The sequence below is a fragment of the Kogia breviceps genome, chromosome 16, assembly GCF_026419965.1.
Source record: "Kogia breviceps isolate mKogBre1 chromosome 16, mKogBre1 haplotype 1, whole genome shotgun sequence".
NCBI classification, from domain to species: domain Eukaryota; kingdom Metazoa; phylum Chordata; class Mammalia; order Artiodactyla; family Physeteridae; genus Kogia; species Kogia breviceps.
This window is the reverse complement of record NC_081325.1, coordinates 2859496-2872443: the sequence shown is the minus strand read 5'-3', so window position 1 is coordinate 2872443 and position 12948 is coordinate 2859496. Positions and strand designations below refer to the sequence as shown.

Sequence of the window (12948 nt, the reverse complement as noted above, 5' to 3'; positions counted from 1 at the left end):
AGCAACTGAAAACGCGCTGCAGATGCTCTGCTCCTCCCCGCACACCCTCCCGAGCCCGCCCCACCCGCCGCCCCTCTGCTGATGAACAAACAGCACCATCACAGTCTCTCGTTCGACCATGTTCCCTCACTGGCACAGCGCCTGGCACAAATATTTATTAAATAGATTGATAAGTAAATGTATCAACAATTATTATATAATGAAATGATGAGTTATAATCCACACCTTTATTAAAAATTTTATTGGCTACACCTCATGTAAGAGGCACTGTGTTAGGCCTTGGGGATATAGTGGTAAATAAAACATATTAATGGCATTCACAATCTAGTGTAGAGTTGGGGTAATAGACTGTCTAATGTGGTAGTTTCATGAGAGAGGTCAGGGAGGGCTGGAGGAACCATGACTTCACAAAGGGTGTGAGAAAAACGGATACATTTCCTTAAGCAAAAAACAAAAGGGAGACCATTCCCTACGAGGGGATAAATCTGTTAAGATGCTGCTGCAACAGGTTGTATTTCCAAAAATGGCTGCAATGGTATTTCTGGTCCCATACGCTCTTCCAGAACTTTGTCAGCCCCCATCAAGAGGCGGGGCCTGTATCCCCTCTCCACGACCTTCGTGACTACCGCTCCTAGAGATGCATGGATTTGACAGTGTGGCACTTTGAAGTCTAGGTCCTAAAAGGCCACGTGGACCTACAGCCAGTTGCTAGTATCGTTCTTAATAGTAAGAGATTAGACGCTTTGCCTCTGAGATCAGGGAGTAGGCAAGGCTGTCCGCTCTCACGGCTTGTATTCACCATACCGGAAGCAGCGGCCAGTGCAAAAAGGCAAGAAAAAGAAATGAGACCTACAGATTTAAAAGGGAAAGGGAAGTTGTCTTTGTTCAGAGACATGATTATGTAGAAAATCCCGAAGCATCCACAAATAATAAGACTACTAAACTAGTAAGGGAGTTGTCAAGGTCATAGGACGCAGCACCTCTGTATGAAAATCAGTTGTACACCAGCATCTCTGCTGTGTCGTGGCCTTACACTTTGTCCTACACACTCCAGCAAAGGACCGGATCGCCGCTCAAAGAGAAAGTAGAGGTCGTGAGATAGTAATACCCCCATAACAACCATTGCGCTCTTCCTCCTCCTCGTGGCGGGGGTGGAGGGGGGGCACCGCAGGGCCTGCTGTGTTGGCAGAGGGTTCCAGCCCTTCCATCTCAGGCCCGATTCACCTGCTAGTCCCTGAATGCTTTCAGCCCCACTTTTCTGGGCTAATTCCTGCTAATCTGTCAGGTCTTAACTTAAGCAGCTCTCACTTGGAGAAGATTTTCCTCACCTTCCCCGCTCCCCATTGTTTAGTTTCTTAGCTTTTTATTTCCCCCTTTATATCAGTTTCCAAGCTGTAATTAAATAATTTGTGATGTATAATGTGCTTACTAATTATTTCACAGTGCTTGAGGTTGCAAAAAAGAAAGTCACATTTCTCGTTTTTCCATTCAAAAATGGTGTAAATGTATTTCGAGAAGCGACTTAGCAAAGTTGGCGAGGAGGCCAGTTTTAGGCATTTTAGGACATCACATTTGTCTTCCTCTAGAAGAAATGCCAACCAGAGGTCATCTCTGGCTCTCACTATTTAAATATTCCAGCAAAATAAACAAGCCATATGCTTTGTTGAAAGAAAATAGCACCACTGAATTTGCCTTCCTTTTTTTCCTCCAGTTATCACTTTTATTAGTGATATTCGGGAGCTTAGTTGCTTTGCTAATGTGCTATTTTCTGCCTTGACTTCCATCATAGCTGACACTGAATTCAAGCAAGTGTATAATCAGCTCTTATACCAATTCTAATATTGATGCTAAGTTGTTCCATATATTTATGCAAGATGTGAAATGATGTAAATGTCTCTATTGTCTAATTTTTATGTGTCAAAAGTCCATTTATCTCTAGCAAAATGAATTTGAATTAGATACTATTAGCAATGTTTTTATAGTTATGGTTATCAAATAACTTTATTTTGGCTACAGGCAAAGATTTATTTGACCTGTAACAACACTTAATATGTATTGTTGCAGTTTTACTTACTTTAAGTATTAAAATGGCTGTTTGCCTGTAACAAGATGTGCTTGTTCCTGGTTTTTAACTTAAGAAATCCTCTGTAAACAGTGAAAACCACGTGGTGGAATCTCCAGAGTAGGTGGAGACCTTTTAAAACACTCTACTTCTTGAGCCAAAATTCCATCATAGTGTTGAAGATTTATCCCTTCCCCTACGGAGAAAAGCTACAATGTATTTTCCATCCTTTCATACTCGCACAATGAAGCAAGGCAGCCTGGACTCTAGATCTGCCTTTTTTGCTGTTAAGTTTTTCCCATTCTGTTATTTTTATATGACAGCATGAATGTATATGAAATAGCTATGAAAACAATAAGAATGCATTTCTTATGTGCGTGAAAATGTTTACAAATAATAAGGCTGATTAGGGGTTAATATCCAAAATATATAAACAGCTCATTCAACTCAATCTCAAGAAAACAAAAGACACAATTAAAAGATGGGCAGGAGACCTGAATAGACATTTTTCCAGAGAAGACATACAGATGGCCAACAGGCACATGAAAAGATTCTCAACATCACTAATCACCAGAGAAATGCAAACCAAAACGACAATGAGGTATCACCTCACACCAATCAGAGTGGCCATGCTCAAAAAGAGCACAAATAACAAACGTTGGCGAGGATGTGGAGAAAAGGGAGCCCTCCTGCACTCTTGGTGGGAATGTAAATTGATGCAGACACTGTGCAAGACAGTATAGAGGTTCCTCAAAAAATAAAAATAGAACTACCATATATGATCCAGCAATTCCACTCCTGGGTATGTATCCAGAGAAAACATTTGAAAAGATACATGCATCCAGATGTTCATAGCAGCACTATTTACAGTTGCCAGGACATGGAAGCAACCCAGGTGTCCATCAGTAGATGAATGGATAAAGAAGATGTGGTGTATACATACAGTGGCATAGTACTCGGCCATAAGAGAGAATGAATTTTTGCCATTTGCAGCAATATAGATGGACCCAGAGGGCATTATGCTAAGTGAAGTAAGTCAGAGAAAGACAAACACTATTTTATCACATGTATGTGGAATCTAAACAATACAACAAATGAATATAACAAAAAAGGGACAGACTCACAGATACAGAGAAAAAGCTAGTGGTTACCAGTGGGGAAAGAGAAGAAGGGGAGGGGCAATATAGGGATAGGGGATTAAGAGATACAAACTACTCTGTGTAAAATAAGCTACAAGGATACACTCGACAGCAGCGGTCCGCAGCCCTTTTGGCACCAGGGACCGGTTTCGTGGAACACAGTTTTTCCGCGGACCGGGGTGGGGGTGAGGTTATGGTTCAGGCGGTGATGCGGGCGATGGGGGGCGATGGGGGACGGCAGATGAAGCTTCGCTCCCTCACCCGCTGCTCACGTCCTGCCGTGTGGCCTGGTTCCTAACAGGCCCCGGGGCCGAGGCCGGTCCGCAGCCCGGGGTTTGGGGAGCCCTGCTACAGCACGGGGAATAGAACCAGTATCTTATAATAACTATAAATGGAGTATGACCTATCAAGATTATTAATCACTGTGTTTTATATCTGAGACTAATATTGTACATCAACTCTACCTCAGTTTTTTAAAAAGGGGGGGAGAGAACTGGCAAACAATGAATACATATATTTAAGTATATTTAATGTGTCTTTGTGTTGTTACTGTTGTCGGGTGGACAGAGGTCATGCCCCTTGTGTAGCCGACCAGACCGCACCCCTCTTAAATCTGATACTTGGTCTCTCTCCTTGGGGAGCCCATAAACGAGTGGTCTAAAAGCAGGCAGCCTGGGTGAGAGGCACTGAGAAACCCCAGCTGAGCGTTCTGGGTTGGAAACACCACAATCCCCTCTCGTAGAGAAATGTTTATTGACTTAGGAGAAAGGAAGTAAGAAAGACACGGTGTTCTCTTAGGAGCTCTGCCTTGTCTTTTTTTAAAAACCTAAAAATGAATTTTCTGTAACAGAGGTACCCCAGACTTTTTATCAGCAAAGGTAGTTTCTTTATCATTTTCTAATTATTGATTGCATTTTGAAAAAAATTTTTTTTGCAAGACAAGTTCGTTTATTTAGTACATGGTTTCTCCATTTTTGATAATCATACATATACAGGTACCAGGCAGAACTTGTAGTCAACATGAAATAACCGGGTAACTTCTATCTATTTGATGATCTCATGTTATAATAGCACCTAACATTAGAATTGAGTTATTTGTCATTGGGTAACACGTAATAGTTTATCAGTGACAAACAGTTTTTCCAGAATAGTAACTCTTAAGCTTACAAACATGGTCATAGATGTTTCAGAAAATTATATAGTCGTGTTCACAATTAATGTTTTAATTATTAAAGCAAAAATAAAGTCTTGATAATTTGTTAACAGTAAATAATAGAATTTGTCCCCAGTAGATTTATAATCAAAATTTAAGCATCCCAAACTGCAAAAAGCCACATCTAAAAGTATTCTTTTTTTTCAACCTGTCACCTGAATTTTCACACACCATGTAATTGCACTGAACGAACTTTATGGATAATTTTGAGAGCAAGAAGGGAAGTTTGTGATGCATATGGCTTACATAAGAAATAAAATTAACAAAATATTTTTCAGTGTTCTAGATGTGTAAATGGCTTGAGGCTGTCTTCAGAAAAAGTCTCAACAAAAGAAGCAAGGTGATTGTTTTAGAATTACAGTGGATAAGAGGAAAATGAGGTCAGCCTAAAGAAGATGGCGGAAAGCCTGAAAGAATTTTAATCTGTTATCCAGTAGGAAACTGTTAAGAGTAACATCACTTTAGAATGAACAGCCATCTTGGCCAGCCTTTACTTTTATTTATTTTTGTTTGTTTGTTTGTTTTATTTATTTATTTTTGGCTGCATTGGGTCTTCGTTGCTGCGCGCGGGCTTTCTCTAGTTGCGGCGAGTGGGGGCTACTCTTTGTTGCGGTGCGTGGGCTTCTTGTTGCGGTGGCTTCTCTTGTTGGGGAGCATGGCGTCTAGGTGCCCAGGCTTCAGTAGTTGTGGCACACGAGCTCAGTAGTTGTGGCTCGCAGGCTCAGTAATTGTGGCTCGCGGGCTTAGTTGCTCCGCAGCACGTGGGATCTTCCCGTACCAGTGCTTGAACCTGTATCCCCTGCATTGGCAGGCGGATTCTTAACCACTGCGCCACCCGGGAAGCCCCTGACCAGCCTTTTAGATCTGACTGCAGAGCTGTGATCTTAAGAACTTTTCAGGGTTAAAAAGGTAGCTTTCTGAAACATGAATGTGTATTTTTTTAGTCAGTGAAAGCAAAAAGAGACAGATTTTAATAATCATGTAAAGAAAGAAATAATGTTTGGCACAAATTTATTTCTCTTAGACAGCTACGATGAGTCAGAGATGGTTAGAAGGTTCCATATTTCTGGAAGGGAGTGAGTGAAAGTGAACATAGGTCTTACAAAGAACTACAGTGTTTGGGTTTACACTTAGAACTCTCTGGCTCATAACTTTTGTTTCAAGATATTAGCTGAAATTGCCAGACTTCTATTTTTTATAAATATTTAGTTATTTGTTTTGTCTTTTAAGTGATTTTCTTCTTAATGGAAGTTGAATTTTACCAAGGTACTAAATAATATTTCTTCTTTGCTGTAGGTAAAACTTCAGTCAAGAGGCTGACAAATAAGGTAAGCACTGGAGGTGAAGGTCTTTTTTCTTTTTCTTTTTTTTAAAGATAGAAAAGCAACTATTATAAGTTAAATTGAAAGATTTTAATATGTGTATTCAAAGGATATTGAGGACGTACTGACAGGAATCAAAAGAGCTGGTTGTGGATCAACTTTTTTTAGAGACCTTGGCGATAAAGGTAATTTTTGTTTGTTTTACTTGTGTTTTATTTAACCAAAGTATTATCGAGGAATTAAGTTATGAGGTTTGCACTGCATATTGAAGAACGTACATTAGAGAATCGACAGAGAGAATGTTACAACAGTGTGTTATTTAATAGATGTTTTAAAATCATAATAAAATACTCATTACATTTTAAGCTACTTTTTCTTAAACTCTTTGAGCAATCACAGAAAAATTATTTAAACATTGATTTCAGTAAGCTTGGAGAGAAGGGTGAGGCAGAGCATCTAGAATAAGAAGAGATGGGCTTCCTTGGTGCTGCAATGGTTGGGAATCTGCCTGCCAGTGCAGGGGGCACGGGTTCGATCCCTGCTCCGGGAAATAAGATCCCACATGCTGTGGAGCAACTAAGCCTGTGTGCCACAACTACTGAGCCCACGTGCCGCAACTACTGAAGCCTGTGCACCTAGAGCCCGTGCTCTGCAACAAAAGAAGCCACCACAGTGAGAAGCCCGCACACCACAACAAAGAGTAGTCCCCGCTCGCCACAACTAGAGAAAGCCCACGCGTAGGAACGAAGACCCAATGCAGCCATAAATAAATAAATTTATTTATTTATTTATAAAAGAAAAAAAAAAGAGAAGAGAAAGGACTTGGGACTTCCCTGGTGGTCCAGTGGTTAAGAATCCGCCTTCCAATGCAAGGGACTCGGGTTCGATGCCTGGTTGTGGAACTAAGATTCCACATGCTGCAGGGCAGCTAAGCCCACGCACTGCAACTAAGAGCCTGCACGCTGCAACAAAAGATCCCGAGTGCCGCAGCTAAGACCCGATGCAGCCAAATAAATAAATATTTTTTTAAAAAAAGAAGAAGAAGAAGAAGAAGAGAAAGGACTTCCCTGGTGGTCCGGTGGCTAAGACTCTGCTTCCACTGCAGGGGGCGCGGGTTTGATCCCTGCTCAGGGAAGCTCTGCATGCTGGGGTGCAGCTAAGTAAGTAAGTAAGTGAAGTGATTATTCTAAAGTAAGAAGACAAAGCCTCAGAGATAACGCAGAGGACACCAGCATTCACGGGAGCAGTGGGGGGTGGGTGCCCGTGGAGGAGAGGAGGCTGAGGCACCCGAGGAGGAGAGGGAGTCGCGGGACCCTGGAAGGGAGGGAGCATCAGCGTGCGGGGCCGTGAAGCAAGGGGTCAGAACGTGTCCCCCGCCTCAGCAAGGGCAGGTGCGGTGCTGGGACGGGTTCCGGGGGCCGATTGCAGAGCGTGGAGGACAGTGGTGCGGGGCGGGGCGGGTGTGAGCTGGAGGCCGGTCCTGGCGGTCTGTGTTGCACGAAGGGCTTTGAGCGCGCGTCTGGGTGTGAGGGGGCGGGGGGCGCGCCCCCCAGCGGGGGGCTTTGCGTGGGACCGCGTGGGGAGGGGTGATGTGCGGCTGTTGACCGCGCGTGTTTGCAGAGCAGGGCTGAGGAGTTGAGGCGGGTTCGGGGGGTGGCCCTGATTCCTTCGTAAAGTGGAGGGTGTGGAGAAAGGAGGAGGTTTGAAGTGGCGTCCGTGACCAGTAAAGAGAGCTGACAGAGAAACGTGGGAAGCTTTCCGGGAAGGCCAGAGCTCAGACGGGAACGTGGGTGCTGAGGGAACAGCCACCAGCGGCCGGGAAGCGCACAGAAGCGCGCGGTCAGGGTGCTACTAGGCAAACGCAGGGAAGAAAAGCCGTGGGCTTGGGAGTTAACGGCGTCGAGGGCGGCAGTTTTACGTAAAAGCACGAGAAGCTTGAAGTAACAAGCCTTGCAGAGAAGAAAGTAAGACAGGAAGAGCGATGGAAAGAAAGTGGGAAGTCAGGAGAGAGCGGCCGGTGAGCTGAGAACGCAGGAGCGGGGCCCACCGTGCGCCCAGCGCCGGGGTCTGCGCCCCGGCTCGGAGCGGAAGCCGCTCAGGGGCGCTCAGCCTCGGGTGCGGTCGTGGAGTCGGCCGGCCGCAGCAGAGTGGGCGGCAGCGTGAATGTGACAGAGGCGCCCCCGGGTCTGCGAGTGGAGTGTGTCCTGCGCGCCGGACGATGGAGCGGGCGCTCAGCCTCCAGCGACGGAAGGCCACAGGGAGGGAGCTGCGCAGGTGACCAGGAAGAAAGTCGGAGGTGACCAGCTCGACGGCATCAGCCTCGGGGGGACGGGGTTCTACGAGCGGTTGCAAGAGCAGAGGGTCTGAGATGAGCGTGGCAGTGGGGAGGGGAGTCACCACCGGGCCGTCCGCAAGGGGCCGGCGTCCCGAGGGGAGACGCCGCCTGCAGGTGCGGCAGGGCTCGGCGCATGGCAATCGGTTACAGGTGCTGCCCGAGGAAGGGGATGATTCCGGAGAGCGTCGCAGAGCGTCCGCGGAGAGGCAGAGGCGCGGAGGTCGGTTGGCTCCAGAGGGGTGAAGTGCAGACCAGCTGCGGGCGCGTCGACGAAGAGGACAGAGGCCCCTTGGAACGCGGGCTGTGGCCGCCGAGGGCGGGTGGCCCTAAGGCGGAGAGGCGAGCGCAGCCTCAGGCGGCCGTACGCAGCGTGGGACGGGTGTCCGGGAGCGTGGGCCCTGTGCCGGGGGCGGCGGGCGGCCGCGGGAGAGCTGTAAGACGGCGGCCGGTCAGAAGAGAGAAACCCCTCATGTGGGCAGGGGGCGCCTTGGCGCCTGAGGAGGGCGCCGAAGAGGAGACGGCGGCAGGTTCCGCAGTGACTGCGGGGGCCACGCGCGGCGCGGCGGACAGAGGCAGAGCGCCAAGCCACTCGTCGGCCCTGAGACGCCGGAGACACCGAGGTTTAGCAGCAAGATGTAACACTCTCTGAAGGAAGTGGGGGGCTCCCTGGCAAGCGAAGGGCCGTGTTTCTGAGGCCTCCTGCGCGACGCGGGAGTGGAGGTTTCAGAGCAGCGAGCGGGCCGTCGTGTTCTCGGCGCGGAGACGACAGCGTGGAGTGGCCAGGCTTCCGGGCTCCGGGTTCGTGGAGCCCCGAATGCGGCAGTTCGACCAGACGGGACGAAGACACTTAGTGCAGCTCGCAGAACTGTGTTAGTTACAGTCGTAGCGCTTCAGACGGCTGGGGGGCGGGGGCGGGCTTGTCCCTGGAGCTGCTCAGTTAGAGGTTCTGCTGCGCCGGGGCCATGTCCGTGGTCACTGCCCGGTCTCGCGAAGGAGGGTTGTGAATCTGTGTCATTACCAGCTGCGCTGCTTCCATGCCGTAGGAGATACAGAGGGTACTGAGAAAGACGGTTCGTAACTTCTTCTCTATTTACCGTCCTTAACTTTCAGTAACAGACACATATACGTCTCTGTCTCTCCATCTGTACGCACCGCTTTCTAACCAGAAGGAGACAGATCCGTCAGCTACTCACGCTCTTCTCCCTCGATAGTTCTCGTCCCCTGTTCTTTACGTAACTGCAGGACTGTTTATATTCTCCAAATGAACAGGGGCATCACACAGACTTCTGAAAGAATAAAAAGTCAGTACTTCTGGATGACGGGGGAGAAGGCCCTTAGTGACGGACTGTTCGCAAAATAAACAGAAGATGGACGTCCACAGCAGAAAGTTGATTTATTTTTCCCCCTTTAGGCAAATCTATAAGGAAATTAGTAGGAGAAGTAGAGGAAAGGGAGACTTTAAGGGGAACTAGAAGGAAGAAGTGGCTGCAGGGAGAAGAGACCGTGATAGCATTCAGTTCAGAGGCAGAGAGGGCAAATGGAAACGTGCGCTGGGCAGCGGCAGGGGGAGAATTCGACCTGCCTTCCTGCCGTTCACACGGGGCGAATTAAAGACAGCCGTCACTAGTTAGGACTGGTAAGGAAGTCGGGACCTAACGGAAGAACTTACTGGTGACAAGGAAGTTAAGCCACTGACAGGGAAATGCAGGAGAACAGCAGAGCCCGGTGGTGGTGAGCGACCAGGAGAGGGAGTGAAAAGGCCACGTAGGAACGACTGTGGCCTCCCCAGGCGCAGCCGCTTCCCCAGACGCCAGCTGCCCCTAAGCCGGGCTCCGTGCGTGTCTTACCCGGCGGTGGTGCTTTTCACCCCGCCCATTGAAACCCGGAAATAGCTTTGAACCCTTTCTCTTCGCCCCTCCATCCTTCATATGCAGCCAAACACCGATCTTTCTAACTTTGCCTCCTAAATATTGATTGAATTCATCCTCTCTTCTCCCACCCCTAGAGAACTTACAGGACAAGAAAAAATATTGAGAAAGGACTTAACGGGACTTATTTTTTTAGTTTTTCTCTGAAATATGTGAGTTGAAATGTACATTCCAGCTTAAAGAAAAAACACTGAATATTTTATAGGAAAGATTCAAGATACACTTTTTTCCAGATATACTCCTTTGTTGATATTAATGAAGTCATTTGGAAAAAAAAAGAATGTAAAATTTAGCTACATCTGGAACAATTTAAAATATTCCATTTTACCACCTAAAAGAGCTATCAAAATGTATATTATATCATAACTAACAAAAGGGTAGTATACTCTTGAAATAAGAAAATAATCCACCTCCATGCATTATTATAAAGAAAAGTAAATTATAAGTTATAATTATGTATTTTTTGAAACTGAGCAAAATTCTCAACATAATACCATCCTCAAGGATATAGTGAATATAAATTATAACATATATTGTAAGATATAAATATGTTCTTATGATACATGTAGTCATTTCTCTTTGGAGAACAGAGTTCTCAAAATTGCATTTAGTAGCAAGTCATATTTTTCAGCGGTTCCAAATTTAAAATACTTCTAGAGAAGCATAGTAACTAACAGAATTTAATCATCTCTTCTAGTGACCCTTAAGGATTCTTTAATAAAGTTTTAAATATAGGGACTTTTCTGGTGGTCCAGTGGTTAAGATGCCACACTTCCACTGCAGGGAGTTCAGTCCCTGGTCGGGAAAGTTCTGCATGCCGTGCGGTGTAGCCAAAAAAAAATTTTTTTTAATATAAATTATTTAAAATACTTTCCTGTTTGACATGCAGTTCTGAAACACTGACATTTAACATCATTTATTTTACAATTCAGTGCAACAAATATGTATTAAACTGTTTCTCCTATAAATATTCGGAAGTGTCAGTTTCCTTTAAAAGCATTTTCAGAGGCAGGTGCCTAGAATGCTGTTGGAGAGCTGTATTGTCTATAATCTATCTTGAGAGTGTAGGGTGCTGTTTTTACACTGTCTCAACTGTGTTTATTCAAGCATTTTATTTAAGTCAGTATTTCAAAGAATTTTCTTTTTCAGAAAGTTCCCCTGTGCACAGGACATGTACCTATGTCTCGAGAAAAGAAAAGAGAGGTCTCCTTTTGGCACCAAGCCCAGTTCAGTCCAGCAGTTTGGCCATTTTTTCACATTGTTGTATCCCTTTGAAAATTAGTAAAAAACTGTTCACTTTTTTGAGGCTGCCAAGATATGAAATACTTTGATCCTTCAACTAACGTTAGAGCATTTCTCTCAGGTATGAGATATGACAAAACACATTTAATTTATTCTCCCTTCATATAAACACTGAATATTTCTAGGGAAAAAATACCTGAAGACTTACTCTAGGCTTTTTCTTAAAGGGAAGCACAGCTGCTCCAAAATAAAAATGACAGAAAACTTGCTGATGTAAAAAACTGTAAGTCATTAAGAGCATTAAAATACATACTTGAAGTTGCCTGTTAGCTGAAGCTCTGAACTACCTGGGTGTCAAACCCTTACCTGCCTTGTTTGCTCTGCACTGCTTTCGGCCGTGCGTCTCTGCTGTATCTGACCGGGGGCCCATAGGGACTGGTCCTCCTTCACAGCAGGGTGGTGCAGGCCCGCTGCCGTCACCCTCTGCCAGGCTTCCTTCCTCATCTCTGAGCCACCAAGGAGCGGTGCTTCCCACTGACTCTTCCACAGGAACATCCTTGCAGACAAACGCTCGCTTTTCAGTGTTCAAATGCAGCTTCATCCTCCTATACATGTGGCCTCCCCACTTATACCACCCCTGCTTCACTGCAGTTTTCACCCATCATTCAAAGACCTTTTTTTTATTAATTTTTGTTGGAGTATAGTTACTCAACCATAAAAAGGAAGAAAGACCTTTTTTTTTTTTTTTTGTGGTTCGCGGGCCTCTCACTGTTGTGGCCTCTCCTGTTGGGGAGCACAGGCTCCGGACGCGCAGGCGCAGCGGCCACGGCTCACGGGCCCAGCTGCTTCACGGCATGTGGGATCTTCCCGGACCGGGGCACGAACCCACATCCCCTGCATCGGCAGGTGGATTCTCAACCACTGCGCCACCAGGGAAGCCCAAAGACCATTTTTAGAACTACTTCCTCTGAGACATCTTCGGTCGTCTAAACTCTGGAAGACTTCACTTTTTTTAAGTCCTGGAACTCTTACTATCAGTATCTCTCTGGTATTTAGCATTTTCTGTAAACATTTACATTTTGACCTCCTGGTGAAAGTATGCAGCACCATCTATTAAGAATTCTTGGGACTTCCCTGGTGGTCCAGTGGTTAAGACTCTGCGCTCTCAATGCAGGGGGCACAGGTTTGATCCCTGGTTGGAGAACTAAGATCCCACATGCCGCATGGCGCGGCCAAAACAAAAAAGAATTCTTGCCAAAAACTAAACTTGAATCTGAGCACAGCTCTGGATCTAAGTAAATACCAGTCTGTAGAAAATATAGACGTTAGAGGAACATGTGAAATGACATGAAAAAGATGCAGAGTTAGCAAAGTCTTCTACACTCTTAAACGTTACCGGACAAATGACCAGGCTTCTTCAACAATTAAGTTGAAACTGAGGGGAAGAAAGACCAGAGAGAACCTGTAGATTAAAATCAAGTCACTGCTACAGAAATTTAATTCCTTCATTTTAAATAACATGGTTTGACCTTTGGTATATCCAAATCTCTGTCACTCTACTGAATTTATAAGTTTGCTTCACTTGAGATGTTATGAATAGTAAAATTTGAGGTGAAATTACACAAAATGCCATGCAGATAAAGCCTCTAGTGGACACTTGTACTTGCTGACCAATGACCATTCCCCTTCCTTCCTAGTAATAGTGAC

The 12948-nt window shown here is 45.6% G+C and overlaps 1 protein-coding gene across 1 annotated transcript in view; it reads left to right on the top strand.

Annotated features, from left to right (window-relative positions):
* The window catches only part of MICU2 (mitochondrial calcium uptake 2), an 80685-nt gene that overhangs the window by 41524 nt on the left and 26213 nt on the right, over positions 1-12948 (top strand). Inside the window, exons 3-4 of the mRNA XM_059041481.2 lie at positions 5711-5742; positions 5846-5921. Of these exons, the coding sequence (XP_058897464.1) occupies positions 5711-5742; positions 5846-5921 (108 nt within the window). The remainder of the gene's footprint in view (positions 1-5710; positions 5743-5845; positions 5922-12948) is intronic.